General features: G+C 45.3%; 1 protein-coding gene across 1 annotated transcript; it reads left to right on the forward strand.

The window, feature by feature from the left end:
- Positions 1-1101: 1101 nt before the first annotated feature.
- On the forward strand, positions 1102-27124 carry opn4a (opsin 4a (melanopsin)). The gene is made up of 11 exons (XM_087849930.1): positions 1102-1300; positions 17893-18035; positions 19938-20071; positions 20772-20975; positions 21117-21288; positions 21366-21542; positions 22219-22326; positions 24508-24703; positions 24778-24942; positions 26010-26069; positions 26739-27124. Exons 1-11 carry the CDS (start codon positions 1124-1126, stop codon positions 26907-26909), a joined length of 1707 nt encoding a protein of 568 aa, XP_087706056.1. The 5' UTR covers positions 1102-1123; the 3' UTR covers positions 26910-27124.
- Positions 27125-27877: the final 753 nt, after the last annotated feature.

Consider the following 27877-nt stretch of genomic DNA (forward strand, 5'->3'; position numbering starts at 1 on the left):
ATGTTAAGAATAATAAGTATCTCTTAAAATGTTTGCAATAATGAAACATTTAATATAATGTAGAGAAAAACAAAAAAATAAAAAGATAGTTACGGATCAGGACTCCCGATCCTTACTGCGCATGTGCAGGGGTTTTCTTCTTCTGCTGTTCGTTTAATGGCAGTTTACTCCCCAGTGTACGAGGATACTGCCACCTGCTGACCGAGCGAATGAACCCTATTGTAAACTGAATTAGCGTCATTACAAACGTGTTAAATTTGATTTAGTGATAGTCGAGTGTGTTTATGCTTGTCTGTGAGGAGAGGATTGTTGGAATAGTGATGATGATGTCCGCTATCACTGTCAATTGTCAGTAAACACTTAATCTGGCTGATGAATCTTCACATGACATATTACAAAGTCTGTATTATTAACTCTGTAATTAGGCGCCATTCTTCTTATTTTACGGCGCTGTTGTTCAATCGGGGAACGCTCTCTGTTGAGGAGAAAAGCATGAATTTGTTTGTATACGGATTATCCATAGTTTAAATGTCCCGGGCAGTCGAAAAGGAGGCAGAGCTGTTGAGAAATGCTAGGAGCTAACTGGGCGCTAACCGTGTCATTCAAATATATTGAATGTCGCAATGTTGGCAAAGAGAGGAAGTGACGTAAGATTTGCACATGCGGGGTACCGATCGGGTTTCCGGTACAGATCGGGTAGCGACACCATCCTTCAAATCCGGGGAAATGAAGGACGCATTTGAAGGAGTAGATGAATTGGGACAGCCTTCGTCGCCTGGCTGTGACGTAATTGTCCTACAAATGCGTCCTCCGAAGGATGCAGCGTTTTGGCGGCACAGCTAGTGTAAACAGGTGAGTGATTGAATCCAGGTGTTAGGAAGTAGGCGTGATCTCTGAGCCCAGACTCACTGCTGCCTCTGGCGGATGTTAGAGGAACTGCAGCTCTTCTCTCACAGAGAGAATAAAACTGTAAACCGTATAATGCTGATCACGTGTTGCTGTTTGTGGCTCCTCTCTCTCCCACCTGTCACACCTGCAGTCAGACCCCCATGAACTAACCCCCGCCCCCTCTCTCTCCCCTTGTGCTTGCAGTCCGCGCGCGGAGCAGAGAGCAGATCAGAGCATGCGCTCGGCGCGGCAGACCATCATCTCCTGCAGCGACCGTGAGGCGAACTGTACGGCCACGCGCCACCCGGACACCCTGGAGCTGTCAGGATCCTCCGCGTGGAGCTCCAACGGCTCGGCCGTGGACGCGCTCCAGCTCGAGGAACTCCAACTGCCGGCTGCGGCCGCTACGACCGTAAGTCTCCCTCTAAATCCTCCGATTCCTCTGATTCCTCTGATCGCAGGATCCAAACACACCTGAGCAGCTTCCACCTGCCAGAGCGCGTTTTGATCCACTCGGCGGTTCTTCGGTGGTTTTACGCACGGCGCTTGCGGCGCGGGAGAGCGGAGAGCTTTGTTTAAACACAAAGAAAATTCTGTGAAGTGTGACAAACCGAGCAGTGAGTCCGACAGAGTCGGTACCGGGCTCGTTTTCTGCGGTTTAAATCTAAACTCAAATCTCACACTCATAGTTGGAGGTTCGCTTCGTCGGTGTCCTTTAAAGTGCAGCTGATCATTAATCTGATAACTAACTGATCAGCCTCACATCATGAGCTCATTAAATTATTAATTAAATTATTGATCGGGAAAAGTGACGTTAATTCAGAGTGACAGCAGCAGAAATCAGAGAGCGGCGGGTTCACTGCAGGCTCTGCGTGTCTGTATGAACCAACAGCGCTTAGCAAAGCACATCTGTACAGCTGTGAGCCCAGCATGCTTAGTTAAGCTGAAGTTAAACACATGCTGACACACACACACACACACACACACACACACACACTGCGGGACACGCTGCGGGTGGCTCAGGTGATTGGTGGCGTGCTGCTAACAGCGTGTGAGGCTGCTGTGTGTCCACACGCTGATTTCAGGCTGATGTGACGTGTGGCGCTCTCAGAGCTGCTGTTGTCAGCGGCGTCTTCTTTCTGCTGCTGATGTTCTGCTGCCAGGTTGGTGTTCACATGCTGTCTTCCCTCGCAGCGCTTCAGCTGCTTCAGACCAGCTGGTGACGGGAGGTGGAGGCGGGTTTTCTCTGCTCAGTGCACAGTCAGTGTCACGAGACCTGATCATAGTGGTGGGTTTCCAGCAGCAGACTCTGGCCTTCTCTCGTCCTTTTCCTCCCCCCTCACAGCTCTGCTCCAGGGTTTCTTCCTGGCTGGACATGAATCACCTCATCATCACTCTCCACAGCAGATCACCTGCCTCCACCTCCTCCTAGCCCAGCATGCTCCTCCGTCACCTCTCCTTCACTGTACCCATGAACCACCTCTGAGCTCTTCCTCTTCTCCTCCTGCCTGCAGCTCCATCTTCACCCTCCACCCTCCCTCCTTTGCACATGCTCAGACCTTCTCAGCCTTCGTGACTCTGATGGACTCATTTCCATCTTGCTCACTGAACATCTGAACATCTCAGCTCCAAAGCCAAAGAACAAAGTCCTTCATGAGCCAGCAGATCTCCACACGGACCTTTCAGGGATGGAAAGATGTAAGAAAAAGATCTGCCGATAGGCGCTCGTTTACACGTGTATACAGCGAGCTGCAGTTACTGCAGAGAATGAGGGGCGTGGATGACACATGCAGTTATTTTACGAGGTTTTTGCTCTGAACTTTTCTAGCCGGTGATGCTTGAAACTGAGACGCTGGTCCAGGATGAAGCTTTGGATAATGCTGCAGGTCAGTCAGGTGATCCAGGAACTGCTCAGACTGAAGCAACAGTCCTGAAAGTGAAAGTGTGATCATAGTGGACTGTGTCACGGTCCACACAGCACCTCACTGTACCGTGCAGGCGTACTTTGGTATTGTGTCCTTTGCAGGAGGTGCTTGGAGTTGTGCTGCTGTGGTTTACAGTCTCCAACCTCTGGTGGCAGGACGCCGACCGTCAGCGGCAGATTCCAACCCGACAGAGGAGAGTTAACACTCCTGCAGCTGTGAAGCCTTTAGTTAGTTCACCCTTTTTGGCCCATAAAGTTTACATGGTTGCTTTGGGCTCCAGTATGAGCCGTCGGGGGCGTGCTGGGGGCATGCTGGGGCACGGTGGGCACGCTCGTGTAGATCGAATCTGTGCCTCGCCTGCTAACAGGCTGTATTCAGTGACTCGGGATGGCGGCATTTAGACGACACTTGTTTTTAAAGTCAGAACATTTTGTCCTTCCTGCTCTGGCTGTGATTGGTCGAGTCTGATGTTCGAGGAAGTCTGTATCACTGCAGGAAATCTCAGTCCAGTAAACGACTCTGTGAGAGCCCCGCGTTTATAAACGACGGCGCTGCAGGAGGTCAGCTGACGCGCGCAGGAGGCTGGGAGCACTTCCTGTGACCAGCAGGCGCACAAATGTAGGTTAATGTGACACGTTCACACGGCTCTTGTTTGCAATTTGGCATTTTGATGACATTTACTTTTGATCTTTAACGGTTTTATCTCACAGCAGCATCTCAAACAACGTTGTTAGAAACACAGACTGTAGATAGAAAATGGCCACACAGCGTTTTGTTGCCACGATGTCGTTTTATTATGAGGTAAAAACATCTGGACGAGTCAGCCTTGTTTTCAGTCACAGCTGCAGACAGATGCTGGACCCCAGACTTCCCCTGAAGGCTCTGATTGGGAGGCGGAGCCCTGCAGGCGTTACGGCGGGAGGCACACGCCAGCGCCTCAAGCTGCTCCTTTGTCTTGTGCTGGTCTTGGGACCAGCGTGCAGACACATTGCTGGCTGATAACCTTTGGTGATATTTAAGGGGGCGCTTCGGGCTACGTGTGAGTCAGAGCACGGCTTAGAGCAACCAAGCAAAGGTCAAAGGTCGGTGCTACTGCAGCTGCTGCCGGTGTAGCTGATCAGAAATAAGCTGAATCTGTGCCGGCTGCATGTCGCAGCGAGGCGACCGCAGCGCCGGGAAATGATCATTACTGGTTATTAACCCTTTAAAGCCGGTCGGAGCAGCACGCTCCGTTTTGCGTAACTATTTTTAAATCCCGGTAGCTCTGCAACCACGTGAGCTAGCGCAATCATTTTTTTTGCATATGAAACCGGAGGAGTTGTACTTACATCTTATGCCATCAGCTTGTCCTCGGTCACAGTTTCCTTCCACATATAGCTTTGCAAAAACTGCATAAAAAGCACTTGCAGCAACAAAAACATAATATTCCAGAAACACGCTTTGCCGATCCGATCAGCTGTTTGTAACACTTCCTACGTTGGAATAGACGTCAGCACGAACTTTCGCATGTCCGCCATGACCGGAAGTGACGTCATTTTCGCGGAAATGTAGTTTTTTTTTAACACCAGGGCCTCATGAGCCTATACTGGTGTTTTTAAAAGTTATGTTTGACTTTATGACTTTCTGTGTGGTTTCTGGGATGCTTAGGACTCATATTGCACTGCTGGAAATAGTTTATTTTGATGCATATGCTGCTTTTTTGCAAATTTGCATTATAATATTTATTTTCGTTTTTCCTGCAGTGTATAAAAATTAGTGTATTTCAAAAATAAATCCATAAAGACACTCAAAATCAATTTCCTGTGGTGGGAAACTATTTTGTGCAACTTTTTTGTATTTACAGTTTTGAGGGATAAGCCTCTTAAATTTCTCTAACTAGAAATATATGTTAAAAAAACAAAAACGATTTTCAATTTTTTTGTAGTTTATTGCACTTTTTTGCAATTTATGTAATTACTATGCACTTAATGCAGACATATTATTAAAATCTGGGCTATAATGGTTGTATTGATGTATAGCAACTTGAAATGCTCCCAAAAATGGCTCCACAGCATGTAAACATATAATATAAGCTCTGGCGGACTTGGTTCTATGGTCGGTCTTAAAGGGTTAATAAGGATGAGCTCTAAGCGGTTTGTATGGCTCATAATCATCAACAGTATTGATGAATATATTTAAGAATAATTCTATTCATGCTGTAAACTAAAAATAATTATGCTTGTGTAAATAAGAATAATTAGCATCATTAATAAAGTGACATTTTTCACCATCGTTTCTTTTGTAAGATTGTTTTGGTAACACTTTCTAACACAGTAGAGTGAGGCGTCCCTGTGATTCGATGGAATTTCACTCTAATAATCACCCACAAACACAGACATGCTGAGAAAGTAAATTTGAGTCGTTTGTAATCATTTTATGTACTTAATGATTTTGTTTTATGGTTCCTAATACAGCCCTGAAAATACTGCAGTACTTGAAATGATCAATGCACGGCCTAAGATATGCATGATTTAAAATGATTTAGTTACTGATTACTTCTCAGTAGACGGTACTTCTACATGACCCGGCATCATTCAGCCTGAGGAGTCGCCCCCTGGTGGCCAGTAAAAGCCCCGTCCGTCTTCTGTTAGTGTGTGTTGGTCCGAGTCTGCTGAGCTCGCTGATTGGTGCATTTCTAAGCTGATGGTGATTGATGAGTAAACGAGGTTAACGTCAATTCTTTTAGTTTTTCGAGGAAAATCCTTTCCGTGGAAATCAATCCACAAAGAGCTGAAAATGCAACATAGCGTGCGTCTAATCTGCCGTTCACCATCACAGGTTTATCTGCTGATCCTCCCGGGGATTAACCTCCTGAGGCGCTGACCCTCAAAACACGTCAGTGTCCTATTTACCTCGATTACCCACAAACCAGCCCAAACTCCACCGAGTGAGTCATCGATTTTAGGAGAGGAGTCTGGAAATGTTTTCGAGGATCGTTCTCCTTCCACGACTTTCACTTTGTTTTAAACTTCATGTAAATATTTGCTGGTGTCACCGACTCCTTAATTATTAATGAAACCCGAACTCTTTAATGTCCACGGTTTGAACGTCGTCGCCCACAGAGCATCATGTTTCTGAGCTCTGAGAAGCAAACGATTAAAGTGAAAATCAGACATTCGTATAAAATCACGAGTACATTTAAGGATAGTTGAGACGGTTTGAAACCACAGAGGTCGTGAGAAATGCTCAAAGCTCAGTTTTAAAGCTCTTCTCTTCTGGCTGAAAGTCTTACGTCTCACATGCCAGAGGATCTTGGTGTCATAATTAAAATCCAGGTGAGGAAGTGGTTCCTTACCTGTGGAGTATTAAATCTCGTTCTTTTATATTCTTTACGGCCAAAACAGACACGGCTCAAAGTGGTCTTTTACTTAAAAAATTATCTTTAATTTTACATATCCCGGAATATGGAGACATGAACACACGAACACACAAGCCCAGGCCTCAAGCAAATACAAGGAAGCCAGGTTATAAGATAAGATAAGATAACTCTTTATTGTCATTGCACAGTCATACATAGTACAGTAGTACAATGAAATTGGAAAACTGTCCTACGTCGGCACTACATATAACACAACACAACACGATATGACACATCACAACGCAACACAAACAACACAACACAGTATAATAACTTAGTAATAAAAAAGAAGAATAAGTGTATGTGTATTGCACACTGTTATTATTGCACCTTGTTATAAATATAAATATTATTATTGTTATTGTTGTTTTAAACATTGTTACCTCCCCCCTAAAAAAGTCCAGGGAGGTAGCCAATCAGGTCAGCTGTTAGCATTGATCAGGGCTGTTGCCCTGTTGTAAAAGCTGTCCTTGAGTCTATTTGTTCGGGACCTCAGCAGCCTGAACCTCCGGCCAGACGGCAGCAGCTTAAACACCCGGTGTCCTGGGTGTGTGCAGTCCTGCAGGATGCTGCGTGCCCTCCTGAGACAGCGAGTGCTGTACAGGTCCTTCAGGGAGGGAAGAGGATGTCCAATGATTTTTTGGGCCATATTGATTTTTTGGTCCATATTGATGACCCTCTGAAGTGCCTTTCTGTGTGCTGTGGTGCAGCTGGAGAACCTCTGGCTTTCTTTTAATAAATATTCTGATGGTTGAAGTTTGTCTGATGGTTTCAGTATTTGTTCTCTTCCTGAATTCTTATTGTTTAGCAAATGTTTCAGATAAACACATAACCTGGATGAACGCCAGATTCACTTAGCCATCCAAACCTACCTGTGTGAAACAGGAACTGCCCCCTTACCCTCGTGACTGGTTGCTCCACCCTCAGCAGCAGAGATAACGTCACTGAGTCTTCAAACTTCAGTCATATCGCTGTGGAGGAAGTTTAGCTCCGCCCTTGTTCACAGGACTGTTTGGATTCAGACACATTGGAGGGTTTTCCAGCACGAACGGCTGTTTGAGGTCACGCTGAAGCACCTCAGCGATTTAAGAACAGACTTTGACTCGACGCTCCAAAACCTTCGTTTACTCTTCCTGAGCCAATCAGAGGTGGACTTGCTGCTGTGTTTGGATCATTGTCCTGCTGCCTGAGTGCTCTTGAGCTTCAGAACTCCGAGGGATGGGCGGACATCCTCCTTCAGGGTTTTCTGGTAGAGAGCAGAACTCGTGGCTCCCTCAGTCACAGCAGAGCAGCCCAGACCATCACACCTCCCCCACCGCGTCTGCCTGCTGCTGGGATGTTGAAACGCTGTTAGTCTGACGCAGATGTGACTCAAACCTTCCAGAAAGTTCAGCTTCTGTCTCGTCAGTCCTCAGAATATTTCCCAGAAGTCTCGGGGATCATCCAGATGTTTGTGAGACTTTGTGGTTTTGTTGGTCAGCAGTGGTTTTTTCCTCGGACTCTCCCACAGAGGCCATTTTTGCCCCGCCTCTTTCTTATTGTTGACTCATGACCTCTGACCTGAACTGAGCCGACTGAGGCCTGCGGGGCTTTAGATGCTGTTCCTGGTTCTTCTGTGACCTCCTGGATGAGTCGTCGATGAACTCTTGGAGTAACTTTGGTCGGCCGGTCGCTCCTGGGACAATTCAGCACTGTTCCAGGATTTCTCCATGTGTGGACTCCCACTGAGGTTCACTGGAGTCCCAAAGCCTTAGAAATGTCTCTGTAACCCTTTCAGAGATGTTGGTTTTGTTTCATGACTTGATGTGCTGCTGTTTCAGATCTTTTATCCTGCCTCACTGACAGACAGCTGCTGTGATCCAGCCGATCTGTGATCAGGGCTGAGTGTGAAACTGAACTCAGCTTTCCACAACATCTGGTTATAACAGTTAAGTCATGATTTAAGAAGTGGGCGGGTCCTTTTCACTCATGGCAGGTAGGCTTGGTTAGCTTTAATAAATGAAATCATCATTTAAAAATGGTATTTTTGTATTTATGCTGGTTTTCTTTGCATAATATTAAAATATGTGAAAAATATTCAAAAAAAAAAAAACAGGAAGTGGGCGGATACGTTTTCACAGCATTGTGTGATGTCACAGAGAGATATCCCAAATATGGTCCACTAAGGTGCAGGAGCCCGCACTCACGAGCTGTTTGAATATTTTGTTAATGACGGTCAGCCAATCAGAAGTTATCAAGAAGGGGGAGGAGCTACAACAGCTTGTTTCAGACAGGGTGAAATGAGGGTCTGCACCGAGGCCCAGGATCAGACAAAGAAGGATTATTCTGAACTGTGAGTCATGCAAAGCTGCTTTAGGAGAGGAGAGTAGGTCAGGTATTTGAAGTCTATGATTATGATAATAATTTATTTAAAATCAGCACAGACACGTTCGCCTCCTGTTTGAGCCCCGCAGAGCTTCATAACATTATTTATCTGTGTCAGCACGACTGGAATCTCTCCTGTAACGACTGTTGTGTAAGAGACCCTGAACACACACACAAACACACACAAACACACTGAGTGCTGAAGGCTTTCATGCATACAGCAGTTCAGTCAGCTGTTGCGTGGGAAGTTTTCAAGGATGACTGATAAACAGAGGACTCACTCACACACACACACACACACACACACTCACACTCACTCACACACACACACACACACACACACACACACACACACACACACACTCACTCACACACTCAGGTTTGTTTAGCATCCTAGTGAGGACTCTCACGGACGTAAACCCTGGACTGATGTGCAGGCTGCCATAGACTCAGATACTAAAGGGCACAGCTGTGTTATTTAAAGTCATTTCATTTCTCTGTGCTGTTGTTGTTGTTGTTGTTTGTGTTGTCGTGATTTTAGACACGATGAAGCTTGTTTTAGTTCTGTTTTTGTGGTTTCGGGTCTCTTTCAAGCATCTTTGTGGTTGTAATGATGAATGTAATGATTACTGTCACACTTCGTGTTTTTTTATTCATCATTTGTGTGTGTGTGTGTGTGTGTGTGTGTGTGTGTGCACGCTCAGAAATATCCAGCGTGAGGCCCTAGCACTGTGAACCATCTGATCTCTTTTTTCAAATTAAAAGCATGTGCCTTTTTCCTCGCTCTGTTTAACCTCGTTACGTGAAAGTCACCGATGCAGCTAATGATTATTTTTTCCAGAAACATATTGATCAGTTGTTCCAATATTTGAGATGGGTCGTGTCCGGTGGTGAAACACAGCTGCAGAAATACAAAGTCGGTTCTGATTGTTGTTGATTTTCAGCTCATTTTGAAGTTTCCACTTTTATATTTCTTTGCAGTTTTTCTGTCTCATTGTTCAAACACTGAAACCTGTTCCAGATGTGCTTCCAGGGAGACGTTTAGGCGATTTTATTGATGTTTCTCTGCAGACTCAGGTTCTGTTTGATAGATTTATTTGTGTTTTTAGAACAAACTAAAATATTTTTGTTGCATTAAAAAATCAGCTGTAACGTAATTATTGATGGTTGATGACAGACAGGACTGTGGAAGCTTCCTCTAATCATCTTACCAAAGCAAACCATCAGATTCCACTTTCAATAATCTGCAGCATGAAGAATAAATGTCCACTGTATTACTGGTGTTTTCGCATTAGCGTATTAGCCGCAGGGTAACTCATGTGTCAGAATGAGGAACGCTGTGGTCTCATCATCGTCTCCTCTCTGGAAGATTCGAGCCACATGAAGCCTGCGATGTGGATTTTCTGCACTGCTCTTCCTCACAGTCTGACTTCGTCTGATCCTGTTATAAGACGTGGACGGCGTGCTCACATGGAACATTTCACCATCATTTGTGTGTTTGTTTATGTGTGTTTGTGTTGGGATTATGCAGCAGTGGAAGGCTGCCAGTGAGCACGTGCAACGCTCTCTTATATTGTGCACTTGCTCCGCTGCATTTTTCCTTCTTTATGTCCACACAGATTGTTTTGGTCGTTATCGCTTGTTCACGCTGTGAATGAAGCGAGTTTTGCAGATTCATTTAAACACCTGCTGTTCACTTTGAAACCTGCATCAGAAAACTCCCGTTCCTCTAGTTACCACCACACTAGAGGCAGGCTTCCATTAGCTAATCTACAAAGACTGTATATAAAAAATGAACCAAAGCGACATCACTCGTTGGTTTTGGTGTTTTCACCCTTTGGACGAGAGCGTGAAGTTATCAGCTAATGTTAGCTTGCTCGCTGTGTGCAAGCGTCACACAGACACAGAGACCAGATAAATTATTCTAATTAATACAGATGATGTCATTAAAAATGCTCCAACAGAACAAACACGGTCCAGAGGTCCAGTTCAGGTGAAGCTAACAGCTACAGCTGCCTGTGCCACCATTAGGGATGGGTACCGGTGTCCGGTGCCATGATGGCACCGGTTCTGACATAAACGGTAGTAACCAGACCGAAAAGCAGCGCACATTTCAGTGCTTTATTTTCCTGAGCTGTGATACACTTTAGATTCTAGCCAATCATTTTACGTTTCCGAGGATAGTAGGCGGGTCCAGGTACGTACGTTCTTTTAGAGCAGAGCTACAGATTAAAAACGCCCAAGGCGAAGCGGTCAAAGTCTGGCTGTACTTCACAGCAAAAGATGCAAACTCAGCAGCTGCAACAAGTGCTTTAAGCTGATACTGTGATACTGTCAAAGGAGGTAACACCTCAAATCTGATGAAACACCTGGCGACGCATAGCGTTTTTTTTAAAGCCGAGAAATGCGCCGTATTTGATAACTTGCTGCGAGACCTCACACCGAGCACATCTACTGCGGGTGTGGTGCCTGTTATCGACCCGGAGTTAGCAACATCCCCCAAAAACCCGAAGAGGAGAGTCCTGGCCCCTAGCCCTGCCAGTGTAGCAGAAATGATGAGGATGATGATGCAGCAGCAGCCGTTCTTCTCTGCGTGAGTAGCTTATTGTTGTTCGTGTGTAATTTACGTTGAGTAGGCTAACCACGTTATTACATTAATGCATGTAAGGTGAACTAGCAAACACCATCATAGCTACATGCGGCTGTCTTCTTGTTTGATGGCAGATACTCCCTTCACCCTGGACAAAAAGGCTAAAATGACCAAAGAAAAAGTGGAAAACAGTTAAACATGAGAGGTTTTTGGACAAAGTTTGTGTTTTTTCCATTGTTTAAGCTGCTTCCAGCCAAGAGTGATACCATATATGCCCCATAGCTGCAGAAAAGGCTAACATTGTTATCTTTTTACAAAAAAACAGCTGAACATGAGAGGTTTTTGGACCAATTTTGTGTTCTCCATTCTTTAAGCACCGGTTTTAGCGCCGTTTAAGCACCGGCACCGTTTCAAAAGTACCGGTTTGGCACTGGTATCGGATAAAACCTAAACGATACCCATCCCTAGCCACCATCATTAACCTGTCAGTCAAAGAGGCCACGCCCCCAATGATGCAAGCTTTAAATTATCTATAAACACTAGAATAGTTTGTGTATCAGGTGGTAAATGTGTTTATTTTTGCGATACAGGTTTAACAGTCTATGGGGCTGACTCACTGCTGCCTCTGCTGGATGCCCGAGGAACTGCAGGTTTCAGGGAAGGACGTTATTGAGCACTAATTAGCGGGTGGTGTGTCATACAGTCTGTGGCTGCAGTGGGGATAACGTCTGGCTTTAAAAGAAACCCACACGTGAAACTGGGGAACAGACACCAGTAGATGATGTCATTCTATCCAGTGCCAGCAGCTCAGCTCTCCTGCAGAGAGAAGCAGCAGGACCTTCAGCCTGCTGTGAAGCGTCCCGCAGACTCACGAGGTGCAGAAAACCAAACCAGCTGGAGATGTTTGACCGAAGACGTAGAGGGAACAGAAAGGACAGGAACTTTGACCTTTCAGGTCACCTGATCTCAGCTTTTACAGCCGCTGTCATCCAGGAAGAACAGCTCCTTTCTTTCTTTGCATCTACAGCAGCAGAAACAAAGACGCTCTGTGATCAGCTGACCCACCGATAAATCTCCTGTCCAAACTTCAGCCCGCGAGCCTCGACTTTCAGATGACTTCTAACAGACAGCGTCTCTGAGGACGGGAAAAATGTCCCTGCAGAGCAGACGAGGGACGATAATAAGCACGCACGAAGCTGCGAAGCATTAATTCCACGCAGAGCGATCCGAGCACGACTGTAATTACAGCGAGACTAAAAACACTGATTGTGTTTCATTATTACGCCGCTGTACGCCCGCACTGATCCGCTCATATCGTCCTGCATTTAGAGGAAGCTAACCTTCATTCATTCATCCTCGCTGCTGTCATTTCAGACCACGTGTGCTGAAAACACGTGTTTTATGGGCACCTTATATCTGTGTATTATAATCTCTACAATTAGATCTACATCTACAAATATGATCTAAATATGATTTATATTTGATATTTTGTTTCCTAATGTCGTGATTATCGTATCATTTATTTGACTTTAGTGCTTCCTGTGGGATTAATAACAAAAGTTATTATAACAAATGGTTATTACTGACATACTGCTTCATGTGTCGTCATAGTGTTTTATATTCAGGAGTTTATTCCAGCACAGCATGTGATTCATTATTACTGAAACAATCAGACTGAATACTTTGGTGATATTTATGATTTCTCTGTCATTCAAATTTAAGTGTATTTTACTTAAATAATTGATTTTAGCTGCAAATACAGTGGAATGAGGAAATAAGCATTTGTAAATATAAGTGTTATTGAAACATGAAGATGCATGTTTGCTCTCAGCAGTGATCATGTGATACTAATGAAAACCACGCTGAGCTGATTACAGGTGAAGCATCTTCACTGATAACAGATTTCTGCACATTTGTGCAGATGAGCAGTAGATGCACGCATTAGCGTCTCAGTGAGTGCAGGGCAGGATTTCTGCTGTTGCAGCGATCCTCGCTTGGGTGTCGTGGTGAAACTCTGAATCCTCTGTGACGGGCGCGCTCCGCTCCACGGAGTTCATCAGCAGGGAGGATCTGTGGCCTCGCGGCGAAACGGAAACCGCCAACGAGACGGAAAACATTTTCATAATAACGACTCCGAGACTGCAGCAGCACGAAGATTCAAACGTCCCCGCGTGACTTTGCATTTTAACAACGCCGCAGCCTTATCTCTCATTCCAGTAATCCTCCAGTTTACTGCACTACTTTTGTCTCTGTGGGAACGGATCCAGCTTTGATTTGTTGATCGATAAAGACGACGATGTCACGTCCCAGTGGAAGTCGAAGGAGTCGCAGCGCTCCGGGTGTTCAGACCTCCCAGAAGGAGACTTTACACCAAGTCCCAGCACTAGTTTAACTAACTAGTGCTGATGGTGAAAACCAGCCGGGACACAAACTTTAATGTTAGTCCCTCACGTCCATGTGCTCAGAACGGTCAGGGATCCACAGTCTGTACAATGACAATAAAGGGTCATTCTATTCTATTCTATTCTATTCTATTCTATTCTATTCAATCTCTGAAGTCAGGCTGTGATGGTTTCCACGCCTGACCTCCATCAGTCTTCCTCGTTGACCTTTATTCTCCTCGGTGTCGAGGTTTCCTGCTTTTCCCGGCTCGTTTGCTCTTGCGTTCAACCGGTTGATCCTTGCTGCTACACGGTGCTTCAGAGCTGCTTTAACTCCTCATGGATCAGGTTTAACAAGCTGCAGGAAACATCCCTCAGAGGTTTTGAATGATGTTGACATGACATCATCATTGGTCAGACCCACATCTCAAAGCTGCTCTGTTAAACTGAGATCTGTGACTGTGGAGCCGTCTGAGTGAACTATGACATCAGAGGACGTTCAGTGTGGTCAGAAAGGGATGGGCGTGGTCAGCAGCGACGCTCAGACGGGCCGTGGCCCTCACCACAGCAGCAGGCTGAGCACTGATACAGACAGGATGGAGCCACGCTTTAAACTCACAGACCAGGAGACGTTTCTCCATCTTCTGCTGTCCAGCTTCCTGTTCCTGCTACAGGACTGTGCTCTTCTGTCCATCTGCTTCAAGGTTCACAGACGCTCTTCTGCAGATGCTGGTTTTAACGAGTGCTTATTTGACTCCCGTTGCCTCACCATCAGCTTGAAGCAGCCTGACCTTTCTGCTCTGACCAACCGCGGCTCATTTCTCCCTTCATTCACTTTTCTTCATCATCACGAGGCTTAGTTTGAACTTCAGCAGCTCTTCTTCAATTATGGTGTACAGGTGTACCTAATGAAGTGGCTGGTGAGTGATGGAGGCGTTGCTTTGTGTCATGTTTTGTCATTTTTCCGAGTCTCTGTGTGAGGCAGGCCGTCCGTCCTGAGCTGAACGTTTCCCTTCCTGTCACAGCCTGTCAGACGCCATCATCATCGAAGGCGGGGCTCTGAGAACAGCTGATGGTGAATGTGACTGCATTCATGGGTCACGGCAGGAGACGGGAACCATCGGCGTCACACATGCCGACGCTGACCTGTGTGTGTCCGTGTCCAAGCTGACAACAAGCCAAGAATCATTTATACGTCATTCTGCATAATCCAAGTTATTCCACTGGATACTCGGGGCCAGAGGTTTGTGGACAGCTCACACCGCTGCTGTGTGTGTCCTCCATCCAAGCCTGTGACGCTGCTAAACAGGAGCTGACTGCATCATGCTGAGTTCACTCTGCAGTGTTTTTACACTCAGCATTTATCCCCACAGTGGATGTTTCATCCCTGCAGCACGGACTTGTGTCGCGTTTCATCCCATTTCTGTGGAGAACGCAGCGACGCCGGCTGTGACGCGTCAGCTGCAGTTTACCATGTCGCCGGTTTTTGCCACGTCAGCGCGGATCCACCGTCCTCCAGAATCAGACGCGTGTGGACGCGACCGCTAAACGACTCTTCTTCCACGTTTCTGACAGACGTGTGGCTCATTTCAGTCGGAGACAGAATCCGTTTGCTGCATCTGTCAATCACGGATGGCGGTCTTGTGGTAGCCCCACCCACAGATGCTGATGTCACAGGTTCCACCTTTGTATTCATCGGCACGTTAAATGGTGACGGTGAAAGTCTGGCAGTCTGGCGACAGGAAGTGGTCTCAAACACAGCTTTAATGCTGAGCTTTTATTTTGGAAACAAACTGTTCTGATAAAGAAACAAACATCAAAAAACCCTCTCAGGAAACACGATAACAGAGACACAGCTCATCTGCACGTGCACGCATATCACATCACGACATCTTCAGCGTTTCTATTCGTTACAGGACACGCTCACATCTGATGTTTGGGTTGTTCTTCACCACGTGCTCGTAAAGGTCCTGAAACAGCCTGAAGATAACTAAACAGAGTCCAGCACACAAAACTCAACATCTGCATCCCCACACTGTCCTCATCTGTGCGGGTTTCTGATTCGCTGTCATCCACAAACACAAACTGAGATCATCGATTCAGGATCTCGTGAGTCTCTCGGTGGTGTTTCATTCGATTGATTAGGTTTGATTTGTTTCATTAGACCAGACCTTGAGGGCCGGTGTCCTGCAGGTTTTAGACCTCACCCTGGGTCAGCACACCTGAATCACATGATTAGTTCATTAGCAGGCCTCTGGAGAACTTCAAGAAATGCTGAGGAGTCATTTAGCCCTTTAAATCAGCTGTGATGGATCATGGACGCATCTAAAATCTCCAGGACACCGGCACTCGAGGCCTGGAGTTGCCTACCCCTGCATTAGACTGTCCCTCCGTGGAAAAGGCTCCGTTTGTACACCGAGATGATTTCAGTTTATTCTCGGCTCTGCTTTAAGTTAAGAGCGTCCGTCTCCCTGCCAGAGTCCATCAGGGTTTTAAACCACTTTATTAAAAGTTCAATAATTCGAGTCGCTCCTCGGGCCAACCTCCAACTCTGATTAGCTGCTCCTGATGTTTCTGCTGGCTCTGATCTGAGGCCTGACGGGGAGGAGGCTCAGAGGAGGTTCATGAGAAACAGCGATGGACATACCCGTGAAGACGCCGCCTGTCAGGAAGGATTTAGGTCGTTGGTTCGTGATTAGTGAAGTCTGTGAGCGTGAAGGCTTTCCTCCGAGTGGAATAAAACATCATCGACAGTTTCTGACCTCGCGTTCTCTTCTAGTCTTTAGAAACGATCAGTCCTCCAGCTGCAGGTTTAAATCTGTATTTGTGTCTTAAGATCAATCTGAAGAGCTCACTCCCGGTGGCTACTTGGCGGGGCCTGGCGCCTGCTGCTCGGTCAGGCCTCTTCTGGGGCGCGGAGGGCCCTCGGGCCTCCGGCCTCTGTGCCTGCGGCTCGGTTCACTCTGGCACAGCTGGTTGCTGGCGGAGCCGGCGGGCACGCCGGTGCAGCCCCCTCTAGTTTCTGCCCGGTGGCTACTGGGTGACCCCTCGTCTGGGGATCCTCAGCCCTTCCCATGAAGGTGGCACGGATGCCCCTCCAGTGGTCCTCCTTGGGCTCTTGCACTCTGGGGCCTCTGGATGTCTGGGGCCTGGATCTCCTCCATGCCTGCTTCATGCCCTGGGGGCGGGGCTATGGCTCTCTACATCCTCTTGCAGACCATTACATGGGGAAACCATTTGAATACAAGCGCGCTGATCCACACAGGTGTGCACACAGGTGTTCACTGTTTGTAGACTTAAATCACACCTTTCTTGGCTGCTACTTCAAAGCACATTGTGCGCTGTCTGTCCTGCGTGCTGCACAACAACATTCAATATTTAGTATTTACTGCTGTTTACACTTAGCTAGATTAATGCGATGGTGTTGTGTATAGTATGTTGCTTTGTTTTTTTTGCTTGTTTTCTCTTTTTCTCTCAACAGGTGATCCCGGAGATATTTTTTTTCCCCCCCTTTCTCACTGTCCCTCTCCCCTTCTGTTTTTCTTTTCCTTCCTCTTTCTTTCTCCCTTTCCTATCCTTCACTCATGTCTGTCCCGTCTGTAACAACTGAAAATAAAATAAAATAAATAATAAAAACAAAGGTCGATCAAATGGACCAATACGGCAATGCCATGATGATCCATTTGGCAAAATAAATCCATCGGGTATCCTTGTTGGTCTTCAGACAACAATTCTGACGACTAAAGAACCAAATGGGACAGGCAAAAAAAAAAAGATCAATCTGAAGAGGACTTTTAGTTGAACAGGAAACAGGAAATGCTTCGTCGTTTTCTGGGTGTGTTTGTGAGGCTCTTTTGTTTCACACAGGTGCTTTAACAAGAAACCGGGACATTAAACAACGACAGCCTGTCTCTAAATACATCATATCTCAGCCCTGCATCTCTGTGTCATGGTTCTGTCGTTTGTACTTTTTACTGCATTTTCATTAAACAAAGCTCTCACTGACATGCAGGGAAGCATTCCACCTTAAAAGCTTCCAGAAGCTGCTGTTCACATGTTAACAACACGTCACAGCGCGTCTTCCTCCCCTCAATCCCAGCTGCTCCAGCAGACCCTGAGCCTGGTTCTGCTGGAGGTTTCTTCCTGTTAAAATGGAGTTTTTCCTTCCTACTGTCGCCAAAGTGCTCATAGGGGGTGTGGTCTAGTTGTTGAGGTTCTCTCTGTATTATTGTCGGGTCTTTTTCTTTCTTTTCAGATAGTGACCCCCTGAAGGGAGCAGCTGAAAGTTACGCAGTTGCTTTTGCAGACGTGTCACGTTCTCTTGTCATTCTGCGTTCGGTCCTGCAGGTGGCGATGGTGCCCGAGGCGACACGCCCATTCCCCACCGTGGATGTGCCCGACCACGCCCACTACACCATTGGCTCCGTGATTCTCACCATCGGCATCACGGGCATGATTGGGAACTTCCTGGTCATCTACGCCTTCAGCAGGTACGCTCATCACCGCGCTGCTCTCAGCTGAAAATGCAGCTTTAGGCCCCGAAAACAGTTACTGTTCATTTTATTTTAATCTAAACTAAAACTCTCACTCATGTATGTATTTGTAACAGCGGTGCTGCAGTGTGAAGTCTTATTGCTACTATAGTAGCTTCATGTGTGCATTGTAATATATATATAAGAAGCTTCTACACTGATCAAATGACACAGGGTGTCACATGTTAAATCTCAGGCAATCTTCAGATTTGGGTTAATTAGCCGTAGAATAATAGTTGCAAACACAGCATGAAAGCTGAAACAGTTTTTATGTTTCACAGTCAGAAATTTCTCATCTCTGCCCTCAAACGTGTCCTGTTCAAATGAAATCATATTAGACACGACGACACTTCTAAAAATGCTCACTTCTACTCTTGGACCTGCTCTGACGTCCAGGATCAGATAAAGAAGGATTATTCTGAACTCTGAGTAATGGAAAGCTGCCTCAGGAGAGTCCAGAATAAATATTTGGAACCTGAAACGACTAAACAGATTTAGCTTTACTTGTTAACAGAGGCTCAACAAGGATTTCTTTATCTGCTCGTTGGCTACAGACAGGCTCACAGAAGTCGCCCAGTAAGAAAGTAGGCTTAATGGATGGTCTGAGGGAAAGTATAAGATAAACAAGGACCAGAGAGTCCAAGAGGAAAAGGATGGAGCTGGAAATGTCTTTAAAAAGAACACTGGTATAGTGTTTGAGGATGAAGCGCATGAGCAGCTGCAGAAGCAGCGGAGAGAAAGGACGGTCCGTAAGGCTTTAATCAGAGGTTCCTCATGCTGGGATAAGAAGGAAACCAGGAGCTCTGTCTGGAACGAGCCGCCGCTCATTTATCGAGCAGCTCTTTTCTTCTTCCATGTCTGCAGAGAAACAATGAGCACAATGATTTCAGGAGTTCCTTTAAGAAGCTTTTCCACCTAAGAAAAATTCGATGTGCGCATCGATCTGCCTGTTCCTTGGATGGGCATCGATCCTTCTGCTACAATCAGCTGTGGTTTAAGGCGAATGCGTCATTGATTAAACGTTCATGTTCAAGCTGAAGGAGCCCTGAGTGCTCTCCTTCAGACAGACTCAGTCACTACTGAAAAACATCATCTGCTCAAAATTCAGTTTTATTTTCTGTAAAAACAGAATTTCACTAATGTAACAACATTTTTTATCACTTGAGAAACATCGCTAAGCTGAGTCCCGTTGTATCGCGCTCTGAATTGGAAATTGTCATTCATGCATTTGTTTCATCTCGTCTGGACTATTGTAATTCTTTGTTTACTTGTTTATGTAAAGCCTCTTTGGAGCGTCTGCAAGTTGTTCAGAACGCTGCTGCAAAGCTCCTCCCACGTCACACCCCTGCTGATCCAGCTGCACTGGCTCCCCGTTAAATTCAGAATCCAGTTTAAGGTTTTGACCTTGACCTTCAGGGCTCTGCATGGACAAGCACCAACATATATAAGTGAACTTTTACATCCATACATTCCCAGCAGGTCCCTGAGGTCATGTGACCAGGGCTTGCTTGCTGTCCAACACACGAGGCTGAAAACAAAAGGCGACAAAGCTTTTGTGACTGTGGCCCCCAGATTGTGGAACTGTCTCCCTTTGAGCTGAGATCTGTGGACTCAGTGGTCGCTTTTAAAAAACAGCTAAAAACCATCTTTTTAAACTTGCTTTTGGTTGATTTTTATTTTTAGGTTTTAGCTTCTGTGAAGCACTTTGTGATTTTTATCTTGAAAGGTGCTATATAAAAAAACTTTTACTTACTTACTTACTTACATCACTTAGTTAAAGTTAGCAGTTTGTGGGAGGTTCGAGTATTTTTCATCAGTTTTTCTGTAATTAAATTAATTCTGTTTAAAATGTCTTTGCAGGAGTCGCAGCCTGCGCACGCCGCCCAACATGTTCATCATTAATTTGGCCATCACTGACCTCCTGATGTGCATCACCCAGTCGCCCATCTTCTTCACCACCAGCATGCACAAGAGGTGGATCTTTGGAGAGAAAGGTACCAACTGCATGGCTGATACAGATGATCTCATTACAAAAGCTCCAACAGCACAAACACGGACACGTTCAGGTGAAGCTAACAGACAGCTAGCAGCTACAGCCACCTGTCAGAGAGGCCACGCCCCTTTTTGTTGATTGTAACTATTACAGTTTTTTGCTTTTAAGAGTGTGATCATGATAAAAGTGTAATGTTGTGATGTTTTCACTGTAAGGAAAGGGGCTGTTTGACCTTGGATGACCTCTAAAAACCTTCAGTAAAAATGTTAGCATCACAAACGTAGCGAAGGTGGGGCCAACTTCACTCAGGGTCTGTCTATAAACGCGTACACTGCCCTCTGCTGGATGTAAGTGAAACGACAGAGGCTGGTAACACATGTTTGTCTTACGGCTTTATTATTAGAAACCTCTGTACCAATCTCTGCCTTCCTAAAGATGTTCGTGCCTCTTCACAGCTGTTTTCCTTCACCGTGTCCGACGTGTGACTGAATTTGAGCTTCAGGGCTTAAAATGACCGATTGTTTTATTTTCTATCTGCAGCTTCTTTTCCATTCTTCTCCACCACGATGTGAACCAGTAACTTTCAGCTCAGAGAGAAGAGCGCTGTGTTTGAGTCGCTCAGAGAGACGCTGAGCGAAGACGGTTTATTTGTCACAGGAAAGAAGAGACGTTTAAAGCGACTCTCTCTCTGTCGCCTGCAGGTTGCGAGCTGTATGCTTTCTGTGGCGCTCTGTTTGGGATCTGCTCCATGATCACGATGACGGTGATCGCTATCGACCGCTACTTCGTCATCACGAGGCCTCTCACATCCATTGGAGTGCTGTCTCGGAAGCGGGCTCTCCTCATCCTCGTGGCGGCCTGGGCCTACTCGCTGGGCTGGAGCCTGCCGCCGTTCTTCGGATGGAGTGAGGACACGCGGCACGCCACATTTAGAATACTGTATACGACAGCACGTGACAGTAGCGGCGTTTATTAGACTGAATAACGCTTTAACGTCCAGATCAAAACGGTCCAAAGAACAACCTCTCTATGTGTTAACGTTTCAGGCGCCTACGTCCCCGAGGGCCTGATGACCTCCTGTACGTGGGACTACATGACCTTCACGCCGTCTGTGAGAGCCTACACCATGCTGCTCTTCATCTTCGTTTTCTTCCTGCCTCTCTTCATCATCATCTACTGCTACATCTTCATCTTCCGCGCCATCCGCAACACCAACCAGTCAGTTTGAATCTCAAATGTCGTTCGTTCAGCTGTGCCTGACTTCAGCGACTGACTGACGCTCGTGTGCGTTTCAGGGCAGTGGGGAAGATTAATGGCAGCGTTCACAGTCACGGCAGCACTCGTGATTCCATGAAGAGTTTCCAGCGGCTGCAGAACGAGTGGAAGATGGCGAAGATCGCGCTCATCGTCATCCTGCTCTATGTCATCTCCTGGTCGCCGTACTCCACCGTCGCCCTCACCGCCTTCGCCGGGTAAAACACTCAAACCTCCACACCTGTGAAAACGTGTCATCTGAGTCGAACTACAACAAAACTCTGAGCTTTGTGTCGCTGGACTTCCTCTGATGGCCACTAGGTGCCGCTCTCTGTCTCTTAGAGAAATGTGGCTCATTTATTTCAGCTCATTTACATTTTTGTCACTGCGACTTTAAAGATCTTTGTTAAAAAGTGTTTCTCATCCAAGCTCATTGCCGAGGCTGGTGAGAAAGAAAGAGTGGCCGACGCTGTAAACAAATTCAGAAAACAAAAAGCTGAAGTCCTAAATGACAAAACATTTTTAAAAAGTAATAATAATATTTAAAAAGCTCCTATTTTGTCAGGTCCTCTTGTTTTGCTTCATATTTTTAAAAACTAGGATACAAAAAGTGACTTTACTGTAACTGAAACGGTAAAAACAATTTGGAGAATGATCTTAAATACCAGGAGCTGGACAATCAAAGTTTAAGAGGCTTCAAAGAGAAAAGGAGCTGAAGCGAGTTGTTTCAGACTGGGGGGTAGGGGGTGGGGGGTGGAGCCAGTAAGAGATGGCTGAGGTTCAAATTCGACCCGTGAGTCACGCAGAGCTGCTTAGTCCCAGCAGGGCTCGACTGTCTGAACCGATGCTCGTTTAACCTGGCGAGCCCACATTAACCTGTGTTCTGGTTCACAGGTACGCAGACATGTTGACACCCTACATGAACTCGGTCCCCGCCATCATCGCCAAGGCCTCGGCCGTCCACAACCCCATCATCTACGCCATCACACACCCAAAGTACAGGTAAACCCCATTGCACAGGTAAACTGACTGCAGCCCCAATTCTAAATAAATGTACAGAGTGTAAGCTACGTTTATTCATAATAAAACATAGAAAACATATCAGATGTTTAAACTAAGAAATGTTCAATTTTCAGAAAAATGTGACCTTCGATTTAGTGACACCTGATAGAAACATGTAGCAGCTAATCAGGTTGTTTGGCAGCAGGTACATCACATGATCCGTTTCTAAAACAGGAAGGAGAAAGTTTCTCAGAAGTAAACCTACAAGCTGTGACTCGGTGTCACTGTGAACATCTCATCATCAGCAGACTCAGAGAATCAGACGAGGCTGATAACTGTGACCTTCAGGAGCTTTAAAAATCAGTGCACGGGCTGTGAGCAGTTCAGCGTGCATCAGTCACTGTGGGACATCTGGACAGGCTCCATCAGTGCTGGAAGGTAGATGCTGGTTTTAGAGCCACATCCATCCATCCAGAAGGTCTTCATGTTTGAGCAGGACGAAGCTAAACCACAGACTGCATCTAATTCAGCAGCTTCGTAGGAGAAGCACGGAAAACATCTGGAGCATCACGAGATCAACAATGGGACAAACCTACGTCCTGACTTTAGTTAGCGAGCATTTGTTAGGTTGTGTCATAGATGTATTTGCTTTTTATTGTATTTCATTGGTTCTGGGCGGTATCCAGGGTTTTAATAGTTTTGCAATTTTCATTAGTTTTTATTTTTATTTAGTTTTGACTTCAGATTTTCAATTTTATATCAGTTTTAATTAGTTTTTACCAATTGTTTGCTAGTTTAGTTTAGTTTTTATTTTTTTGAAAATCCTTAGTTTCAGTTTCTTTTTGATTAGTTTCAGTTATAGTTTTAGTTGTGTTTGCAATAATTAAGTGTTACAAAATCCCAGTTTCATCATATCAGTCATTCTGCTCATCCTTGGGTATGTTGCTATTCCAGCTACCATACTGCACCCTGGACAGGTCGCCTGTCTGTCGCAGGGCTAACACGCAGAGACAGACAACTCACATTCCCACCTATGGGTTCTTTAAATAAATAAAGGCAGATGAACAACCATTGATACCAGGCAACTATAAAATGTATATCTTGGCCCCAATGAGACTATTAACTCTCGCAGCACCGGGTGTTCGTAATTTTGGTTCAAGTGAATTGATAAACTTTTTGAAGGTAATTGACTCACACAGTTGTGTAGATATCCCCGTCCTGTTGTCTCGGGATGCATCACGCTGCCTTGCCTGGGGTTAGCTTCTGTTTTCTGGGGATGAGGGTTGAGTGTGCTGCCTTACCTTCTCAAGCTAAGCTAGGTTAGCCTTCTTGTGTGAGCTTTTCAAGTGCACTTTAAGGTTTGTGGGATTTTTTCCTTTTAGAAACGTCCCTCATAATTTGTGTCTTTCCACTACAAGACACTTGCTTTATCCAAAACACAGTCATATTCAAAGTAATCCCAAATTGGACTCTGGCTCCCGACTTTTCCTGACATGATTCTGCGCGTGGACGGAGCAGCGACACAGACGACTCGACTAACGTGCTGCCCCCTGCTGGCATAATGAGACACAGCAAGAAAATAATCTGTAAACTAAACTTCATTTTCACCCTTGACTCTGGTATGACATGCACACATCCATGAAAACTAAACACATTTTTGCTATAAATTCAGTTAATTTTAGTTAGTTTTCCTTTTTTTGTTTTTATTTTTATTTCCGTTAACGAAAATGTTTTTTCACTTCTAGTTTTCGTTATTTCGTTAGTTTTCGTTAACGATAATAACCTTGGCGGTATCATAAGCTCCTGTAGCTGTGCTGTTAGTATCAGGTTCTTCACAGCGATTACATCTGAGTGAAGCGCTGAATTGGCTTTGAAAGCACCGAGTCGTGAGCTTCTTTCTCACGCTCAGATCAAATAGCTGCTGCTCAGCTAACGTGGGCGTGAACTAAGCTGCTAAATGCTCGCTCACACGTGGTGGCTCAACGCTCGACACCTGACAACAGGAAATCAAAGGCAGGAAAGTGAAAGCACAGAAATTCACTAACCTTCAAAATAAAACAGGAAGTAAGCTGAAAAGGAGACTAAATATCACTCAAATGACTGGACGCTGCGTTAGCTGCATGAGCCACTGAAGTACTGATTGGTATAGACTCCACACTGACCTTTGACCTCTCTTTGCAGGATAGCGTTGGCCAAGTACATCCCATGTCTTGGCGTGCTGCTCTGCGTCCGTCCTCGTGACCTCCGCTCAACCAGCAGCAGCTTCATGTCGACGCGCCGCTCCACTGTGACCAGCCAGACCTCTGACATCAGCAGCCAGTTCAGGCGGCAGAGCACTTTCAAGTCCCGCCTCTCCTCTGCCTCTGACAGCGAATCGGTAAGCTCGAAACGGTTTAATCAGGAAGTTTAAAAAACGGTCAATGTTCAGGAGCATCCGTTTAACCTCCGCAGGGTCTGACAGACACCGAGGCTGACCTGTCCAGTCTGGCATCCAGACCGGCCAGCCGTCAGGTCTCCTGTGACATCAGCAGAGACACCGCCGAGCTGCCCGACTTCAAACCCTCATCCAGCTTCAAGTCCAAGCTGAAGAGCCACGACTCGGGCATCTTTGAAAAGGTAAACTCAGAGAACGGAAGATGTGAAATAGTGGGTAAACTGTGGAAGTGTCACAGTGTGAGTTTAAAACTGAGAGGATCGAACCGCTGACGCCATCAGGACGAAACAAGAAGAAAATCCGTTCGTTTATTCAAACTGAGCGCTGTAAATGCTGCAAACACAAAGAGCCGCAGGACAAGGACAAGCTTAAGAGCGCCCCCTAAGGAACAGGAAGTGAACTGACACAGACAGACAATACAATCCAGCCTGGAGGCCTAATAATGATGACAATGTGAGAACGTTTCACAATCACAGCTGCGATAACACGACAGAATAAATATCATTACTAAGACATACCAGTGTTAGTATGATTCACCTGTAAAATATTAACCACATAATACTACATGTGTTTATTATATTTAGCAATCAATTTTTAGTCTTTATTTTAAACTTTATTTCATTTAATTGTTTATTATCTTGTGTTTATTATGTTTTAACTTTTTATTACCATTGTATTTTTATTTATTTTTTGCTTTTTAGAATAGGATAGAATAGAATAGGATAGAATAGAATAGAATAGAATAGAATAGAATAGAATAGAATAGAACAGAGCTGCTGATACTGGCTGCGAGCTCAGAGTGGTGCCGGAAGTTAAATACTTTTTTTAAATGTATTGAGCTTTTCTAATCTACAGACTTATATTCAGCTTTTCATTGAGAATAATTTATTCATTATTTTTAACCTTTATTGTTTTCTGTCTGGATTTTTTCATCTGTTAAAAAGCAGTTTTATTCGTGTTCAGTGACATCTCATTTTTATTAAGTGACTTTATTTAATTCATGTTTAATATTTTGGCCTCTGACTCAGGATAATAGATCGTCTCTCATAGTAACAGCTATAATAACATATGTAACAACAATGTTTTAACTTTTCTCAGAGATAGAAAACTTTGCACACATATTTTAAGATTTTAGGATTAAATAGGTGATTTGTACCATTTTCCTTGTGTCTTCATTGTCGTTCATGGTTCATGATGTTGAACTGTTGATGTTGAGCAGCGTGAGTCACAGTATGTGTTTCTCTTCTAGACGTCCTATGACACTAAGCTTCCCGTGGCAGGAGCAGGTGAACGCAGCAGCAGTTCACATGTGAGTCTCACAAACAGCTTTTACAGTCACATCTGTTGGTAGAGGTGCAGTAAATGATGTGAAGGTGAAAGCAGGACCCTTTCATTTCATTTATTTTTTATTTATGTTGTTTTGTAAGTGATTATCTGTATTTAGGTGACACCAGTGTTGTAATACAAATATTTTATATGTTATTGATCTGAATATTGATGAATTAACAAACCATCTGTACGAGAGCACCACGCACGTCCTGCACAGGATTCATCGTTTGGTGGTTTCAGTTTGTTTCTATGAAACAAAAAATCATCCACAGAGACAAACAGTTTGTGTATCAGGCTGGAAACATGTTTGTTTCTGTTGTAACATGGGAGTCTATGGGGACGGACTCACTGCTGCCTCCACTGGACACTACAGGAACTGCAGGTTTTGTTTTTAGCACTGGTTCGGAGGATTGGCTCTCATGAATCAGGGATCCAGTGACCTCTGTTATAAACAGCTGTTAATTGATTACCTACAAATTTGCTTTGTGCCGACGATGGCACTAAAAACCCAGCGGTGGTCATTTAGCACTGTCATTGATCCGTGATTGGTTTACGATAGCATGCCTATCCTCTCAGAGTTCTGCTATTCAACATCAGCTCGTCAGATGCTCGCATTTGTTTTAAATCACCGTCTTTGTCTCTTTCACAGAACGGGGATTTTACAGATGGTGCGAGAGGCGCACTCTGTCGAATCCCGAGTATCGTCATCACCTCCGAGTCCAGCCCTTTCCTTTCCACGGGACGAAGGGGTTCCCGCACAGCTCGATCGAAGGTGACCAACAGCAGTGGCGGTGGAGGTGCAGGGGCGGGTTCGGCGTAGAGCTCCACCCTCCTCTCCTGTTTAAACACCTGCAGCCATGTGACCACCTAAGGTCCAGGCAGATATTTGGGACTGTGCAGTTCAGAAAAGCCATCAGAACTCATCAGATTGTAAATCTGCAGGTCGTTTATAGATTTTACCCGATTTGTACCGATACGGATGGAGACAAATTCCAAACCCAACCTGGAGCTGTTATACTTAAAGAGCAGCTTACCTGAAACAGGGTGTTTCCTCTCACTCTGCTGTGAGTTGAAATGTTACAGAATTCATATTTTGCAATGAGTTTGCTCTTCAAAGAGCTCCTGAAAGCTGAGAGCAGGTCTGATCTTTGATTACGCTGCAGCCACACGGACTCTGAGGTGGAAATGTTCCGTCAGACTGATGAAAATGCCTCTTTAGCCAAGGCCTCCTGTGACAGGTGAGGGTCCCTTTAGAGGTTTTCTGGTGTCTGAGAGGAGCTGAGGGAGGAGATTTCTTCATTCTGTGATTTCTCAGTAAACCGTGTGCTTTCCTGCCCTTGGTCTTCTTATGTTTCTGCTTTGCATGTGGATTTCCAGCTCAGACCTCAATGTGACGCAGATCATGAAGTTTAAATCATAAAGATGGTCATGTGCATCCCATCTAACCAAAACTAACTATAAATTCAAGAAATCACTGTCTCAGGCTACGTCCACATGTACCGGGTATTTTGAAAACGCAGATTTTTCTATGCGTTTGCACCTTTTGTCCACACGTAAACGGCGTTTTTGGTCACTGAAAATGGAGATTTCTAAAAACTCCGAGAGAAAAACGGAGAAAACGCAGCGTCAAAGGTGTGCGCATTTTTTGACGCCACACTGTGCGCCACGTTATTGTTTCGGTGAAATGAATTTCTACAATACTGTTACTGTTACTTGTTCTCTCTGCAGTGTTTAAATGCTTACATATACACACACAGTTACTGTCCCTCCACACATACGACTCGGTTC

Source organism: Neolamprologus brichardi, chromosome 13, assembly GCF_056152115.1.
Source record: "Neolamprologus brichardi isolate AB-2024 chromosome 13, ASM5615211v1, whole genome shotgun sequence".
NCBI classification, from domain to species: Eukaryota; Metazoa; Chordata; class Actinopteri; order Cichliformes; family Cichlidae; genus Neolamprologus; species Neolamprologus brichardi.